The sequence below is a fragment of the Balaenoptera musculus genome, chromosome 19, assembly GCF_009873245.2.
Source record: "Balaenoptera musculus isolate JJ_BM4_2016_0621 chromosome 19, mBalMus1.pri.v3, whole genome shotgun sequence".
In the NCBI taxonomy this organism is placed as follows: domain Eukaryota; kingdom Metazoa; phylum Chordata; class Mammalia; order Artiodactyla; family Balaenopteridae; genus Balaenoptera; species Balaenoptera musculus.
In genome coordinates, this window is record NC_045803.1 from 29,458,105 (window position 1) to 29,474,998 (window position 16,894).

A 16,894-nucleotide genomic window follows, 5' to 3' on the forward strand; every position below is an offset into this window, starting at 1 on the left:
GATGTGTGACTATCCAGGGGAGAAATTTGAGGAGACAGGTCAAAACTTGAAAGAGATCTAGATTACAATTCTCCTGGTTTTTGAATGAGAAATGGGGTGGTATTTTTAGTCCAAGAATTGCTTGATTTAGTCTGACTGCTTGTAAAATAAGAACTAAATTTCTATGTATTTTTTTGAATAAACTTTTTCTTTGATTATGAGTATCATTACAACTATTAATTATTTATTTTATTGGAGTATAGTTAATTTACAATGTTATATTAATTTCTGCTATACAACAAAGTGATTCAGTTATACATATATATATACATTCTTTTTCATATTCTTTTCCATTATGGTTTATCACAGGATATTGAATATAGTTCCCTGTGCTATACAGTAAGACCTTGTTGTTTATCCATTCTCTATATAATAGTTTGTATCTGCTAATCTCAAACTCCCAATCCATCCCTCCCCAACCTCTGCAAAATGTCTATGTATTTAGAAAAGTAATTACTTTTAATTTAAGAACTAGATTTTTATCACTCTTTTGCATTTTTAATTTGTTAGGTACTCCCATTCAATCAACCCTTGGTGCCAATGGAGTTTTATTAGACAACCAGCCTGTAGTCAAAAAAAGGCGGGGAAGGAGGAAGAATGTAGAAGGTGTTGACATCCTCTTTTTCAACAGAAATAAACCACCTAATCATGTAAGTAAAGTAATGCTTAAAAACTACTGATCCTTGAGTCCAAAATTCAATTCTAGTAAATATACATATTGCTGTTCGTGAATGTTTTGTAGAATAATAAAGATAACTAGAAAATTAGGAGTATACTATATAGCTTTAGATTGTATCTCAGTAGAATCCAGCACTGGCCAAGATTCATGAAAATTTTAAATTTGAAATATTTAGCAGAACTTTAAACAACTTTTTTTTTCCCATTCAAAAAGAATTGCTTCATTGGACCAAAATCAGAATGCTAAAGCATGGAAATAAAATTGTCATTTGATGTTTTTCTACAGGTTACTTTAGGCTTAACCACCTCACAGATTTCTACAGGGATAAATCCAGCACTATCCTATACTCAACCTCAAGGAATTCCTGATACAGAAAGTCCCGTTCCAGTTATTAATCTTAAAGATGGGACAAGACTTGCAGGCGATGATGCACCGAAGAGAAAGGATTTGGAAAAATGGCTTAAGGAGCACCCAGGTTATGTGGAAGATTTAGGAGCTTTTATTCCTGTAGGTGATGCCTTATAAAACTCGGTATATTTTACCTCTATGATTGGTCATACCTATAATGATGAAGCATAAACTCTCACCCACTTATGTGTTCTGCCCAAGATTCAGGAAAATTAGCAGAAAAAAATAATGACCATCTTTCCCATGATACAATACAATATCATTTTCCATTTTTCCATTCTGCATTCAATAAGTGTTTAAGTAATAAAAACCATCTCTCATATACAGAGTACTATCATAGACCCAATGAAGGTTGTAAAGTTACAAAACTTGCAATCTTTTCCCACAAATAGTTTATTTTAAAATAATAAAAATGATCATAGTAAACATTTATTGAGACTTAGCTGTGTGCCTGGCTTTATACTTAGCATGGATTACCTAATTTAACACCCCCTAACTTTATCAGAATGGCATCATTATAACTTTATAAAGAAATGGAAATACTGAATTTTAAAATATTGGGCTGGCCAAAAAGTGCCTTCGGTTTTTAAGTAAAAATAAAAGACGCAGTTTTCATTTTCGCCAAGAACTTTATTTAACAACATATTCACCATTTTGTTCCACTACCTTCTGCCATTTTTCAGGCAACTTCATAATTCCATCTTCCCAAAACTTTTTAATCTTGTTAAGCAAAGAACTCTTCCAGGTGCCTTTTATAGTCTTCCAAGGAATTGAAATTTTTTCCATTAAGAGAATTTTGTAAAGAACGAAATAAATGGAAATCTGAAGATGCAATGTCTGGTGAATATGGTGGATGAATCAGAACTTCCCAGCCAAGCTGCAACAGTTTTTGCCTGGTCATCAAAGAAACATGCAGTCTTGTGTTATCCTGATGGAAGAGTATGTGTTTTCTGTTGACTAATTCCGAACACTTTTCATTGAGTGCTGCTTTCAGTTGGTCTAACTGGGAGCAGTACTTGTTGGAATTAATAGTTTGGTTTTCCGGAAGGAGCTCATAATAGAGGACTTCCTTCCAATCCAACCATATACACAGCATCACCTTCTTTGGATGAAGACAGACTTTGGTGTGGTTAGTAGTGGTTCACTTCGCTTGCCCCACTATCTCTTCTGTTCCACATTGTTGTACAGTATCCGCTTTTCATCTCCCGTCACAATTTGTTTTAAAAACGGAACGTTTTCATTACGTATAAGTAGAGAATCACATGCAGAAATACGATCAAGAAGGGTTTTTTCCGCTTAACTTACATGGAACCCAAACATCAAAGCGATTCACATAACCAAGCTGGTGCAAATGATTTTCAACGCTTGATTTGGATATTTTGAGTATGTCCGCTGTCTCCCGCGTGGTATAATGTTGATTGTTCTCAGTTATGTCTCAGTTTGATCACTGTCAATTTCAACTGGTCTACCCGACCATGGAGCACCATCCAGCGAGAAATCTCTAGCACGAAACCTTGCAAACCACTTTTGAGGGCTTCCCTGGTGGCGCAGTGGTTGAGAATCTGCCTGCCAGTGCAGGGGACACGGGTTCGAGCCCTGGTCTGGGAAGATCCCACATGCCGCGGAGCAACTAGGACCGTGAGCCACAACTACTGAGCCTGTGCGTCTGGAGCTTGTGCTCCGCAGCAAGAGAGGCCGCAATAGTGAGAGGCCCGCGCACCGCGATGAAGAGTGGCCCCCACTTGCCGCAACTAGGGAAAGCCCTTGCACAGAAACGAAGACCCAACACAGCCAAAAATAAATAAATAAATTAATTAAAAAATAAAAAGGAATTCCTTTAAAAAAAAAATACTAAAGTCTGAATGTAAGCTCTCCAAGCATATTTTTAAATAACCACTTTTGACACGTTCAATCAGTCGCAGCCCTTTCTCCATATACTGCACAAATCTTTTTTTGTGTTTCAGTTGTGTTTTTACGTTTCTTGAAATAATAAAGCTTAATATGCCGAAAATGTTGCTTTTTTTCTTCCACCTTCAGTATTAAAATGGCTACGCAAAAATTCACCAATTTTGATGTTTTTTTTTTAAATGCACCCTGATATGACAGCTGTCACAATACAATCTAACAAAATTGTTTTGAATGAAGTTAAAGACAACTAAGTGCTACTAGAGCCATCTTATGGAAAACACCAAATGAACCTTTTGGCCAACCCAGTAAATAGTGCAAGGCCACGCAGCTAATAAGTCTTAAATCCACTGTCCAAACTACTACACTTAAGATCTCATAAGAATACAGCTTCTGGTTCTCTTCAGATGCATGGTTTATATTAGTCAAAGATGAGAACAGATATATTCATTTGCATTTTTCTTATCCTCTGAAATACTTGCTACTCACTATCTTATGGGCATATGGCTTTCTTACTCATAGAAATCTATTATTTAAGTTTGTAATGCTTTACTGTCAAATGCTGATGTACCAAATTTTCTATCAGTCTCCCTTGATGTTTCTATATATTTTATAAGGTAAAAGAGTAATGGCATATCCTCTGTACAGTGAAGCTAGTGGGCTTGTTCTGTCTGCTTCCATTATGAAGATTAATTGGATAACCCATTGAAGTCATCCCCTACCCCATGAACTTCTTAAGGGCTATCTTATTCACCTTGTATCCCCAGGACTTAGCACATAATTCCTGATACAGAGGATGGTATCTAGCTCCTTGTAAATATTTACTGAGTCAATGATCTAAAAAATTTTAAATGAAAGTCTTTTGGAGACTTAAAAGTGCTATATAAAGGTAAAGTGATTGTTATTTTATTAACAGAAAAAATTCATTACCTTATTTTTTCATGCGAAAGAACCACAAAAGCTCCAGTCCCTAGAATGTGACTGTATCTGTAATATATATTTTTATATACTTGTATCTGTAATATATATTTAGTTTAATACTTTACATTGCTATTATTGTCCCCAAGAGGTAACCTGGTAGTCTAAAATAGGGAGCCTCAGTCTTGGCTTTTGAATGCCTTTCATATCCCTAATTTTTTCAAAAGATGCCACAAATTCTCAAATAAACTTTCACTTAATTCTTTTGATTTAAAAAAAAAGCCAAATAAAGCTCTTATAATTATGAGGGGAAGGGTTGTCAGTAAGGTGAGCAGTCATAAAATGAGTATTGCAATTCTAAAAATAATGAGAATTGTTAGTTTAACCATATACTTATTAACATGTTAGAAAACAACATTCATTTATTCAGTCAGTAAATTTTTATCGGGCAACTATTATGTGCTAGTTACTATTTAAAGGGATTTAGGATAAAACAGTGAACAATATAAAGTTCTTGCCCTCGTGGCAGTTATACTCTAGTCTCTGAAGATTGTCATACCTTTCTCTTACCACTGCAAAGGAATCTTTATTACTTTTTTTTCAACTTATAGCAGTTCATCATTTTCACTGCAAATAAACATTTTGTCCTAATTTTTTTTTTTTTAGAGCTTTGTGTCTTGATCTTGCTTTTTTTAAAAAAAAAAATATTTATGTATTTATTTATTTATTTTTGGCTGTTTTGGGTCTTCGTTTCTGTGCGAGGGCTTTCTCTAGTTGCGGCAAGCGGGGGCCACTCTTCATCGCGGTGCGCGGGCCTCTCACTATCGCGGCCTCTCTTGTTGCGGAGCACAGGCTCCAAACGCGCAAGCTCCGTAGTTGTGGCTCACGGGCCCAGTTGCTCCACGGCATGTGGGATGTTCCCAGACCAGGGCTCGAACCCGTGTCCCCTGCATTAGCAGGCAGATTCTCAACCACTGCGCCACCAGGGAAGCCCCATGTCCTAATTTTTTATATAACTTTATTATTAAGCTTTTAAAACATTGTTATAAGTAGCATTTGTTGGAGTACAGAATACAAGATAACGACTGGTATGATTTCCCAAGGGCACTTTACATTACTGGTGTCTTGGATCTCACACTTTGCTGTGGTATCTCTACAACAAAATGATCATAACGTGATATATGTACTACACCAGTGGTATGTATAAACTGCCATGGAAACTGATAAAAGAATAATTACTCTGCCCAGGCAAAGTGTCTGGGAAAAGATAGAAAATAGAGCTGACATATGACTGGTGGATGATAAAAGAATAAGTAGGCGTTTGACCAGGTTAATACTGGTCAAACGCCTACTTATTCTAGGCAGGCTAAGAGGAGGATACTCTAGGCATTATAGAACAATTATGAAGAGAGTCTAAAAAGGATATAGTCATAAAACAGTGACTAGTCTGATATTCCAGAGTATGTGAGGGAATGAGTCGGGTAATAGTAATTGGATAGAAAAGGTGAATTCAGACCAGGCTGTGATGGGACTGGTATGCCATGCTGAAGAGTTTGAGTTTTAGTCTGTTGGAATTTCTAATTGTTTAGAAATGACTGCAGACATCAAGCCCTACTTTGTTAACAGTTGTTAACAGAGGTGAGCAGCATGGTTTGGTGGAAAGAGTTTTTATTGCCACCTATTGCCACCTGCTAGCTGCATGACCTTGATTCCCATTTGTAAAATAAGAATAATATCTTTGGGGGACTTCCCTGGTGGTCGAGTGGTGGAGACTCTGTGCTCCCAACGCAGGGGGACCCACGTTTGATCCCTGGTCGGGGAACTAAGATCCCACATACCGCAACTAGAGAGCCTGCGCACCGCAACTACTGAGCCCACATGCTGTACAGCCTGCCCGCGCACTCTAGAGCCTGCATGCCTCAACAAAGACCCAGAGCAGCCAAAATAAATGAATACATTTTTTAAAAAAAGAATAGTATCTTTGAGTATTGTGAGGATTATGTAAAAAGAGATAAAGTTTATTAGTGAGATGAAGAGAAATGAAAGCCAGTAGTACACATATAAATGGTTTCAGAGCACTGAGAAAAGCTGATGTTTCAGGTGAAATTCATCAGGAGAAAATGTAAAGAGGAGGCTCTTCCAGCATTATTGATAACTCCTTCAAGTAACACTCTAGAAATACAGTGATCTTTGAGGGCATTTAAGGAAAGAACTAGCAATGTCCTCATTTCAGGAGCCTACTTCCATATAGAAGATAATACTGATCATTATTAATAATTGTTTAAATATATAATTTGAGGAAAAGGTTCATGTAACATTGTCTTATTCAGCATTTTTATTAATAAATATAAAAATATTTAAACCTTAAATATTTTTATCATTTAGCTATGGGGTAAATTCTTTAATATGATATATTGAAGATATGTGATAGAATATATATAAGATATAATATAAATCTTCAATATATAATATAAACAGTTGACCCTTGGACAGTATGGGGGTCAGAAGTACTGATGCATGCCACCCCCACAGCCAAAAATTTGAGTATGACTTTACAGTTAGCCCTCTGTGTCCTCAGTTCCGCATCCCTGGGTGCAGTCAACCATGGATCGTGTAGTCCTGTAGTACATACTTATTGAAGAAAATCCACATATGAGTGGGCCTGCACAGTTCAGACCCATGCTGTTCAAGGGTCAACTGTATTAATATATCTTATCGATAACATATCTTCAATTTTATATGACTAAATTTCTTGGATCAGCTTATTTGTACTAGTTGCACAGTTAAAGATTTTCAAGCCATTCCTTTGTCCATATATTTTAGAGAATGCAGCTCCACGAGGGGAGACCCAAGCAAAAAAGGCATCGTTGCAGAAACCCCAATAAACTAGATGTGAATAGTCTCACTGGGGAAGAACGTGTTCAGCTGATTAACAGAAGAAATGCCAGAAAGGTATTTATATATTTGTTGTTAATTTTTCATGTTGATTCACTGCTTAAGAGATCTCTAGAACACTATTTCGTTATGCAGTATTTTCTAACAGACCTGGTTGGGTTAAATCTAGCAGATTTGCGGGAAAAGACATGGACTACAATTTTATGCAGTCCAATTTCAAATCTCACGTCTTTGTCTAAGCTGTTGAATGAAATAAGCAAGTTAGTTTACACTATCTGTGCCTAAGCAGTGGCCCTGAGCAAGAGCACTACATCTAAGTCAGTGGTTCTCAAAAGGGGGCAGCTTTGTCCTTCAGGGGACATTTAGCAACGTCTGGAGACATCTTTGGTAGTCACAACTTTGGAGTAAGGAGGTGGGTGTTGGGGAGGTGGTGAGCAGGGGAAGGATGCTAGTGGCATCTAGTGGGTAGAGGCCCGGAATGCCGCTACACCTCCTGCAGCACAGGGGACAACCCCTACAACACCAGTCCAAAATGTCTGTAGTGCAGAAGTCGAGAAACTCTGTTGAAAGGGGACACTATTCTCATCATGGCCATTATAGATTTATATATTTATCACGTGATTTTCCATCATTTGGCTGTTAAGTGTCTCGTTCTATCAAAATGGGCATGTTACATAATTTTCTGATAGGTGGAAATAAAATGTCTTAAACAAAGGTACCTTATACACTAATAGTACCCCTGTGTTTACCTTCTTGCTTTATTGATTCATGAATGGTAAGAGTCAGGTTTTTCCAGAGTCTATTTCTGAACCAAATGTGGCTCAACATTTGTTTCCCCAAATTGTGTCTGTTTTATGTTTGGATTGGTATATGTCTCTTTTACCTCCTATAGTAAATGATAGAACACTTGTGGCACCCTTTTGTAAGTTCACAGCTTTGACGTTTTTATTGTTTTCTATTCTGATGAGCAAGCAACAAAATAAGTAAGAAAGAAGAAATGGCCTCAGAGTAAGAACAGCAAATTTCTCCTTGAGTTCCTTCACTCACAAATTAAATTACCCTACATAGATCACATTAATTCTCTAGTTCTGTCTTGCTCTCTGTTAAATGACCTCACTGCTAGTATAAAAATGCATGAAATCATTTGACTTTCTCAGAAGAAATATTGAAATTGGAAGAAAACCACTTTTAAAATAACAATTGGCTTAATATGATCGTATGCCCTAACTCATTAAAATTAATACTGATTTTTCCCCAATTTTGTAGAGATAGCTTATTCAGCTTTTGTTAGTGCTTTAAAGTGATGTCATAGATGTATTAGGGGAAGAACAAGATGACATTTTAGTTGCATTTTCCTTAATTTTATGCTTGCATAGATTGTGTTACAAATCTTTGCACTTCATCTTATAATGAAATTAGCATTTCTAGATATGAATAAATTTCTCTTAGCCAGTTTTAAGGAAATGGAACCATTTTTTTAAATTTGTACTTGTTAGGTTTAACATTAAACACCCTAAATTTTATTTTTCATTGTTGTAACCGGCTAAAAGTCCTGTTCATTTCCTTTAGTTTGTAGATTTCTTTATTGTTCTGAGTTTCTAGAGTACAGACTTATGGATTGATCAGTTACTAAGGAAGAGATCCACCTCCTGAATCCACATAAACCATACAGAGGGCCTCCAGTTTAAATTGGAGCTTAATGAGGTCATAATAAAAAGGAGATGGCAACAGAAACTTGAGAGGCTAAGTAAAGACTATAGGAAATACTAGATAAGAATACCTATAGGTATTATAACTGGCCATATTAAACCCTATCTATATCCTAACAAGATATAGTATGTATTCATTCAAAAAGGTGTAGAAAAAGGAATTATTCAAGAAGTATCTTTAGACTCCAAAGGAACATTAAATTGGTAGGTTCAAATCATTTAAACATTTAAAGGGATATGTATATTTTTATACTTTGAGGGTATCAGTTTACATAATAGATAAGTGCATGGGTTTTTGAGAGCTGAGTTTGAAAGCTGATCCTGACACTTACTAGCTAGCTTTAGGCAACTTGTATAACTTCTCTGAGGCTTAGTTCCTTCATTTGAAAAATAGAAATAATATATTCTCAAATGGATGTAGTGAGTACTAAAATAAATTATGTACTTTAAAGTCCTTAGCACAATAGTTGGCAATATAATAATAATAATAATAGCTTATATTTATTATGTGCCAGAACCTTTGCTGAGGCACTTGAATTATCTCATCTTCATAAAACCCTATGAGGGAGGTGTTGTTGTTATCTCCATTTTGCAGATCAGAAAACTGAGGTTCAAAGAGATTTACTGATTTGCCCTAGTTCATGTAAGTGGTAAGTCTGACTCCGAAGGGTATACTCTTAACTAGGCTACACTGCCTACCCAGCATAGTAATTTCACAGTAAACGGTAGTTATTTATTTTACTGTTCCAGTAACTCAAAACATTTAAGGGACTTCCCTGGTGGCACAGTGGTTAAGAATCCGCCTGCCAATGCAGGGGACACAGGTTCGATCTCTGGTCCGGGAAGATCCCACATGCTGCGGAGCAACTAAGCCCATGTACCACAACTACTGAGCCTGCGCTCTAGAGCCCACGAGCCACAACGACTGAGCCTGTGTGCCACAACTACTGAAGCCCACACACCTAGAGCCCGTGCTCCGCAACAAGAGAAGCCACCACAGTAAGAAGCCTGCGCACCGCAACGAAGAGTAGCCCCCACTCGCTGCAACTAGAGAAAGCCTGCCCGCAGCAACGAAGACCCAGTGCAGCCATAATTAATTAATTAATTAATTTAAAAGAAAAAAAAACATTTAAAATTTACATTAGCACATGTTTATATAGTATATTAATAGTTCTTGTGGACTGTGGTAGTCCTTTTTAATGTAATAAAGATTGTCAAAAGTGGTTCAAAGAATACATGTGTTTTAAAGAAATAGGGCTTCCCTCGTGGCGCAGTGGTTGAGAATCTGCCTGCCAATGCAAGGGACACGGGTTCAAGCCCTGGTCTGGGAAGATCCCACATGCCGCGGAGCAACTAAGCCCGTGAGCCACAACTACTGAGCCTGCGCGTCTGGAGCCTGTGCTCCGCAACAAGAGAGGCCGCGATAGTGAGAGGCCCGCGCACCGCGATGAAGAGTGGCCCCCGCTTGCCACAACTAGAGAAAGCCCTCGCACAGAAACGAAGACCCAACACAGCCATAAATAAATAAATAAATAAATAAAATATTTAAAAAAAAAAAAAGAAATAAACTGTACAGCACAGAATAAAAGCAAGAAATGTCTTCATATTTAATAGTGGTTTTAAGTGTCTAACAATCTGTTTTTCATTTATAGGTTGGAGGTGCCTTTGCTCCCCCTCTGAAAGATTTATGTCGGTTCCTGAAAGAAAATACAGAATATGGAGTAGCTCCTGAATGGGGAGATGTTGTTAAGCAGTCTGTGAGTATTTCATAAATACTAATTCAGACATCATTTTTAAAATTAGATGCCATTTAATGATAACTTAGATTAAATTTTAAGTTAAGAATTAACAAAATAGGGCTTCCCTGGTGGCGCAGTGGTTAGGAATCTGCCTGCCAATGCAAGGGACACAGGTTCGATCCCTGGCCCAGGAAGATCCCACATGCCGCGGAGCAACTAAGCCTGTGCACCACAACTACTGAGCCTGTGCTCTAGAGCCCGTGAGCCACAACTACTGAGCCCATGTGCCACAACTACTGAAGCCCTCACGCCTAAAGCTGATGTTCTGCAACAAGGGAAGCCATGACAGTGAGAAGCCCACGCGCAGCAGCGAAGACCCAACACAGCCATAAATAAATAAATAAATAAAATTAAAAATAAATAAATTTATTTTTAAAAATTAACAAAATAGTCCAAGAACATGTGAAGATAGTTTTTAGTTCATAATTTTTGTTTTGCAGAATATGTTACAGATTTCTCAGATGCTGTTGAGTTAGAATGCAGAATCAATATATACTGATTTGTGTGTGTTTTAATCTCTAAGGTACTATTTGAGCAATGCCACAACGAATAGTCAAAGATATTGGGCGGCGGGGGCGGGATTCTCTGGCAGTCCAGTGGTTAGAACTCTGCGCTTCCACTGCAGGGGGCATGGGTTCGATCCCTGGTTGGGAAATTAAGATCCCACATGCTGCGCAGCGTGGCCTAATTAATTAATTGATTGATTAAAAGGCATATTAAGAAAACAAAGATGGGGAAAGATATATATATGTAAGGTTATTCATCATAATACAGTAATAAAAATTGGGAATATACCAATGGTCCATCAATATATTGAAAAACTGCAACTATTTTAAAAATTATATCTTAAAAGAACATCTAATGACAAGGGAGAAAAAGTTCACAGTATTGTTAAATGGGGTAGTAGTTAAGCTCTTGCAGTATCAAAGCCTAACCATGTGGTAAGTGCTGAATAAATAATAGCTATTATGTCTACAGGTGTCTGAATGAAAAAGACAGGCAGTAAACCTATGTTCAGTATGATTCTATTTTTTTTTTTTTTATTTTAGAAAAGAGGTGAAGAGAATTGTAAAATCTGTTTGTATGCACAAGGGGAAGATGGAAGCACACATCCTGAAATGTTAGCAGTGGTTATCTCTGAACAGTGAAACTATGAATGATATTTTTCTTTGTATTTTTTTGTTGTTGTGTTTTCTGTAGTGAACCCTAATGCTTTTGTAAAGAGAACAAATAAGTTGATCAGTTCAAAACAAAATTTAAAAATAGTCCCATGAGAGTCTTTTTTTTTTTTTTTTTTTTTTAAATTTATTTTTATTTTTGGCTGTGTTGGGTCTTCGTTTCATGCGAGGGCTTCCTCTAGTTGCGGCAAGCGGGGGCCACTCTTCATCGCGGTGCGCAGGCCTCTCACTATCGCGGCCTCTCTTGTTGCGGAGCACAGGCTCCAGACGCGCAGGCTCAGTAATTGTGGCTCACGGGCCCAGTTGCTCCGCGGCATGTGGGATCTTCCCAGACCAGGGCTCGAACCCGTGTCCCCTGCATTGGCAGGCAGATTCTCAACCACTGCGCCACCAGGGAAGCCCCCCATGAGAGTCTTTTAAACCACTGTCTAGAGCTACAGTGTCACAAGTGGTAGCCACCAGGCACATGTGGCTATTGAGCACTTGAAATGTGGCTAGTCTGAAGTAGGAAGTGTTGTAAGTGTGAAGCACTGTTTTTGGATTTTGAAGCCTTAGTTTGGAAAAACGAATATAAAATATCTCAATAATATTCATAGATTACATATTGAGATGACAATGTTTTTGTTATGTTAAATAGACTATATTGCTAAAATTTGTGTCACGTATTTCTGTTTTACCTTTTATTGTGGCTACTAGAAAATTTTAAATTACATATGTGGCTTACATTATTTCTATTGGACAGTGCTGGTCTAGTGGTTCTAAACTCCTAAAACTGTTAGGAATTTTGGTTCATTTGTTTGTTTTTTACTTCTAGGAGTTTTGAGCCCGAGAAAATCATGGGAGAATTTCAAGAAAGTAGCATAGGTTGCCCTCCATTGCCCTGGACTTGGTGCTTCCCAGTCTGCAGGTGCTACTGCTGTTGTGAGCCAAGTGATTTTTTTCCCCCGGTTGATTATCTTTTTCGGCTTGGCTCTGTCTCCTTTACTCCCAAAGTGATAGTCAGGAAAGAGTCATATGAAGCATCTCATTTTAATCTTTACTTACTTCTTCTGTCCTTTCCTTATTGTTCTTCCAGATTAGAAGAGGGGCACTTCTTTAGTCTTCTAGAGCAATTGGTGATGTGAAAAATGTAAGGGCATGGCAGTAATAACCCTCATGAAAAAATTTCTTTGGACCTTCTGTTTTCCAGAACTATTCTACTAACTTATGCCGCACAGTATAAAAGAGGGCCAGAGACCTCTTTCTGCCCCCTTAAGATAAAATGAGAGGAAGAGCTGTTTCAAGCCACTGCTTATACTAAGATGAGATTGGGTTATCTCTCTCATAGTTGGTTATGTTATATCAATACAGAATAAGTTTATGAATGATTACCTATTTTTAATAGCTTATTTGTATCACAAACTAATAGCTATTGATTTTATTTGAAAATGGTTATTATTGATGGATTTTTTTTTTAGGGATTTCTTCCAGAAAGTATGTATGAACGTATTCTCACTGGTCCCGTTGTGAGAGAGGAAGTAAGCAGGCGAGGGAGACGGCCTAAAAGTGGAATTGCAAAGGCCACTGCGGCAGCAGCAGCTGCCACTGCCACCAGTATTTCAGGCAATCCTTTATTAGCCAATGGATTACTTCCAGGTGTGGACCTCACAACCCTTCAGGCCTTACAACAAAACCTACAAAACTTGCAGTCACTGCAAGTAACCGCAGGGCTGATGGGAATGCCTGCTGGCCTTTCTTCTGGAGGAGAAGCTAAAAACGTGGCTGCCATGTTCCCCATGCTGCTGTCAGGAATGACTGGATTGCCAAATCTGTTGGGCATGGGAGGACTCCTGACAAAGCCTACAGAATCTGGAACAGAAGAAAAAAAGGGAAATGACTCTAAGGAGCTAGAAGGAAAAAAAGAAAGGACAGAGAGCCAAAATTCAGAGAATAGTGGTGAAAACTCTGTGTCAAGTTCTCCTTCAACATCCTCTACTGCTGCATTAAGTACAGCTGCAGCTGCCAACCCGTTAGCTCTTAACCCACTATTACTATCTAATATACTTTATCCAGGGATGCTTCTCACTCCAGGCCTTAATCTTCATATTCCAACTTTGTCCCAGTCCAATACTTTTGATGTACAGAAAAATAAAAACAGTGACTTAGGCTCGTCTAAGTCTGTAGAAGTAAAGGAAGAAGATTCCAGAGTTAGAGATCAGGAAGACAAAGGGGGAACTGAACCGAGTCCTCTCAATGAAAACAGCACAGATGAGGGTTCAGAGAAAGCCGATGCTTCATCTGGATCTGATAGTACACCATCGTCATCCGAGGATTCAGATTCTAGTAATGAAGACTGATTCCCAGACTGCACTTAAATTATGAACTGATTTTGGATTTTTTTTTCTTTAATTATTAATTGTAAATACCCCAGTGTTGAGTGCATCAATAACTTACTGACTGAACATTTCAGTTATTTGTTTAGAAGTGCAAACTGCTTTCAGAGACGTTTTGCATGTACTATTTCTTAAGATTCATAAGTTTCTGAACTCGTATGTACTATCAAATACATAAAGGTGTAAAATTACAACAAAAGGCATTATAATTTTGTTGGGGGTTAATTTTATGAAAATTATGCTCAATAAGAGTTGTATATTTAATATATTTGCAGTGAACACAGAATACTTTATGCATATTACTGATTTAATTTGAATATAGTTTTACAGCCTCCTTGACACCTATAATTTACAGATCAAAACTCAGCAATAATTTGGGCAGCTAATGAATGTCATGAAAGCTGTAGAATCTACATCACCATCCATTGCTTTAATTACATGAAAATGCTCTAGTGTTGTGATGCACTGCTGATATTTCCAATTCAGGTACAAGTGTGTTTTAAAGAAGAAATAAGTTTCCCAATCAGCCAATTTAACTGGCTACCTGTTACCTCAGCTGAGTTAGTTTAGGAAGTTTACATTCGTTTCTAATTCTATACTTGTTTTCAGGGGTTTTTTAAACACATCCTATATATCATGTTAATCTGGCAAGAAATATGACTTGCTTTTTGCTGAGCTTAACTCTTAAAATCAGTAAAATTAAGTCATGAAATAATCCTGTGTCATGTAACTTTGGCACCCTCTAGACATATTTAGTTTCAGCTCTTCAAAGTTTGGCCTCCTATTAGAAATAATTGTCTCAGATGAGTAATGTCTGTTTCCAGGGTTCAGAAAAGGCAAACTCATGAAATGCCACTGAAAAGAACTTTCAACACAGCATACTTCATGTAAAAGAAATTGTTTGTTTGCTTTATTTGTGTAGATTTCTATTTGTGTTTTACGTCATGGAAATATTCCAGAATTAACAGATAATAGGGTAAAGTAATATGCAGATAATCTCAATTCATTTTGAGTTTCTAGGTATAAGCAGACTAAATGTTGCCCAGAATCAGTGTTGGGTTATCAGTTTATATTAAATATACTGAGTTGCCCATTTTGAAAATGCACTTTGAATAATCTCAAAAAAATATACGTTACTCCTATGAACCACAAAAAATGAAGCCCAAGGCTTCTGATCAATTTCTTAGAACCCTTTACCATGTAAAATTTGTCTGATGTTTGATTTGTGATACAATTTCTCCTGCTAAAGCTGCTATTATTCTGACAAGGTAGAGGTCCAGGTTCACCTTCATATACTTTTAAAACAATTAGAACTGAATTGGAAATAAAATATCATTTACATCCTAAGGAGAGATAAGTGTTGGCGTTTTTCTGGTACTTAAATAAGTCAGTGATAAAGTTTGCCAGGGGAAAAGTACCCCACTTCTCTCCCAGAGAAAAAATAACTAGTATGTTTTGATAGAACTCTATTGCTTTGTCATGAATTAAGCAATTATATTGGATTTCCCAAGACCTTTACCAGTAAATTATGTTTCTGTATGTAAAATAACTAACCCCTTATTAGAGAGACAGTGTTATATGTATTTACAAAATTATATAAGTTCCACTGGGATTGTATTGATTTTTGTATTTTCCCGAAATAGTACTTTGAATTGATAGTCCTTTATGCAATGTCTTAGCAATAGTCACTATAATGCCCTTCCAGGAGAAGTGGGTAGTAATTCTTCATCATGAAAATGATATATTACGTATTTAGTATCTTCCCTTTGCAGTACTGCACCTTTGTTTAACTAGAATACACCTATGAGATAGCCAAAGTTTGTCAAACACAGTTAACTTAGTTTGCCGGTAAAGTATTTCAGCACCATCCACATTTCCCTTCTCTCCCCCTAGTTATACCCACATGACCTTCATTCTTTTCTGTCTCCAATTTAAAATAAAGGGGAAAAAAGCCCTAGATCTTGTCACTAAAATCTAATTTATATTAAATTTATGAGATAAAGTATTTTCCTAATTATGATCAAATGAATTTGGTTAACATCTTAGTGATTCTCTTTCTATGTAATAAGGCAGTTGCAGTTTTCAAAGCATTAAGGCTAGTATTAACTTTAAACATTCTCTTGGGTTTCAAGACACTTCTATCTAGTACTGATTGGGGAAAAGTTGTCCAGCTATCAGCTTAAAAAAAACATGCAAACATGGTTGTGTAAAGTTAAGGGTTATAAGAAAAGAAATCAGTAGAATTACATAATACTAAAGTTGCAGTTGAAAGGATATCCAAGTATGTGTTGGTAGTTACTAAAAGAATTATAGCTGTTATTGCCTTGTATTTATAGCCCTTGTTTCAGGTTTCATGATTCAAGTCTTAGTCCAATTTTTCTTTTGGACATTTGCAATATTTACCAGTTGTGTTTTGTGTAGTCTGAATTTGCTTTCTGTAGTTGAGCAAACGTCTTAAAAAGTCATTTGTAATTTATTAAATTACTTTCTATGATGTTCTATAGAGCAAATGGAAGTTTAATTATTTTTTATTAAACATATTCTTTGACTACCCATGATGTCAGCCTCTGTACATGACAATGTTTTTTTATTTTTATAATTTATCTTATTCCAGTTATGAAAGAAACCATAGTCATAAATCTTTAAAAGGAAAGTGGAAGAATTTTTAAGAGACAGAAGTTGGCTATAATTATATCCACAATATTATTATTTCCTGAAGTTTTCTTCCCCTGGACCTTTAAAAATCCAGAAAGACTCAGAGATATACCTAACCTCTTAAGTCCATTTTGAAGATCAGTAATTATTTTTTCCCTTGGTCTTAGAGTCTTTCCTAATTCATCACTATTGTTTGCAGTGTTTTTTTATAAATAAGAAAGAAATTTGTTTTTCCGCAAACAACAAAAGTAGAGCAGTGGAGTCTCATCACCCCTCATTTAACTTGAACACATTCAACTATACTGCCATGCTTTAGAAAACCTTTCTTTTTTGTAAA

The 16,894-nt window shown here is 36.7% G+C and overlaps 1 protein-coding gene across 15 annotated transcripts in view; it reads left to right on the forward strand.

The window, feature by feature from the left end:
* CHD9 (chromodomain helicase DNA binding protein 9) overlaps nt 1-16,458 on the forward strand; it is a 245,391-nt gene extending 228,933 nt beyond the window's left edge. For all 15 annotated transcript variants that reach the window (XM_036833648.1, XM_036833645.1, XM_036833643.1 and 12 more), the window contains 5 exons: nt 550-689; nt 1,004-1,225; nt 6,773-6,901; nt 10,206-10,310; nt 12,988-16,458. In XM_036833648.1, coding sequence (XP_036689543.1) covers nt 550-689; nt 1,004-1,225; nt 6,773-6,901; nt 10,206-10,310; nt 12,988-13,866 — 1,475 coding nt within the window. In that variant the 3' untranslated portion in view covers nt 13,867-16,458. The remainder of the gene's footprint in view (nt 1-549; nt 690-1,003; nt 1,226-6,772; nt 6,902-10,205; nt 10,311-12,987) is intronic.
* Nucleotides 16,459-16,894: the final 436 nt, after the last annotated feature.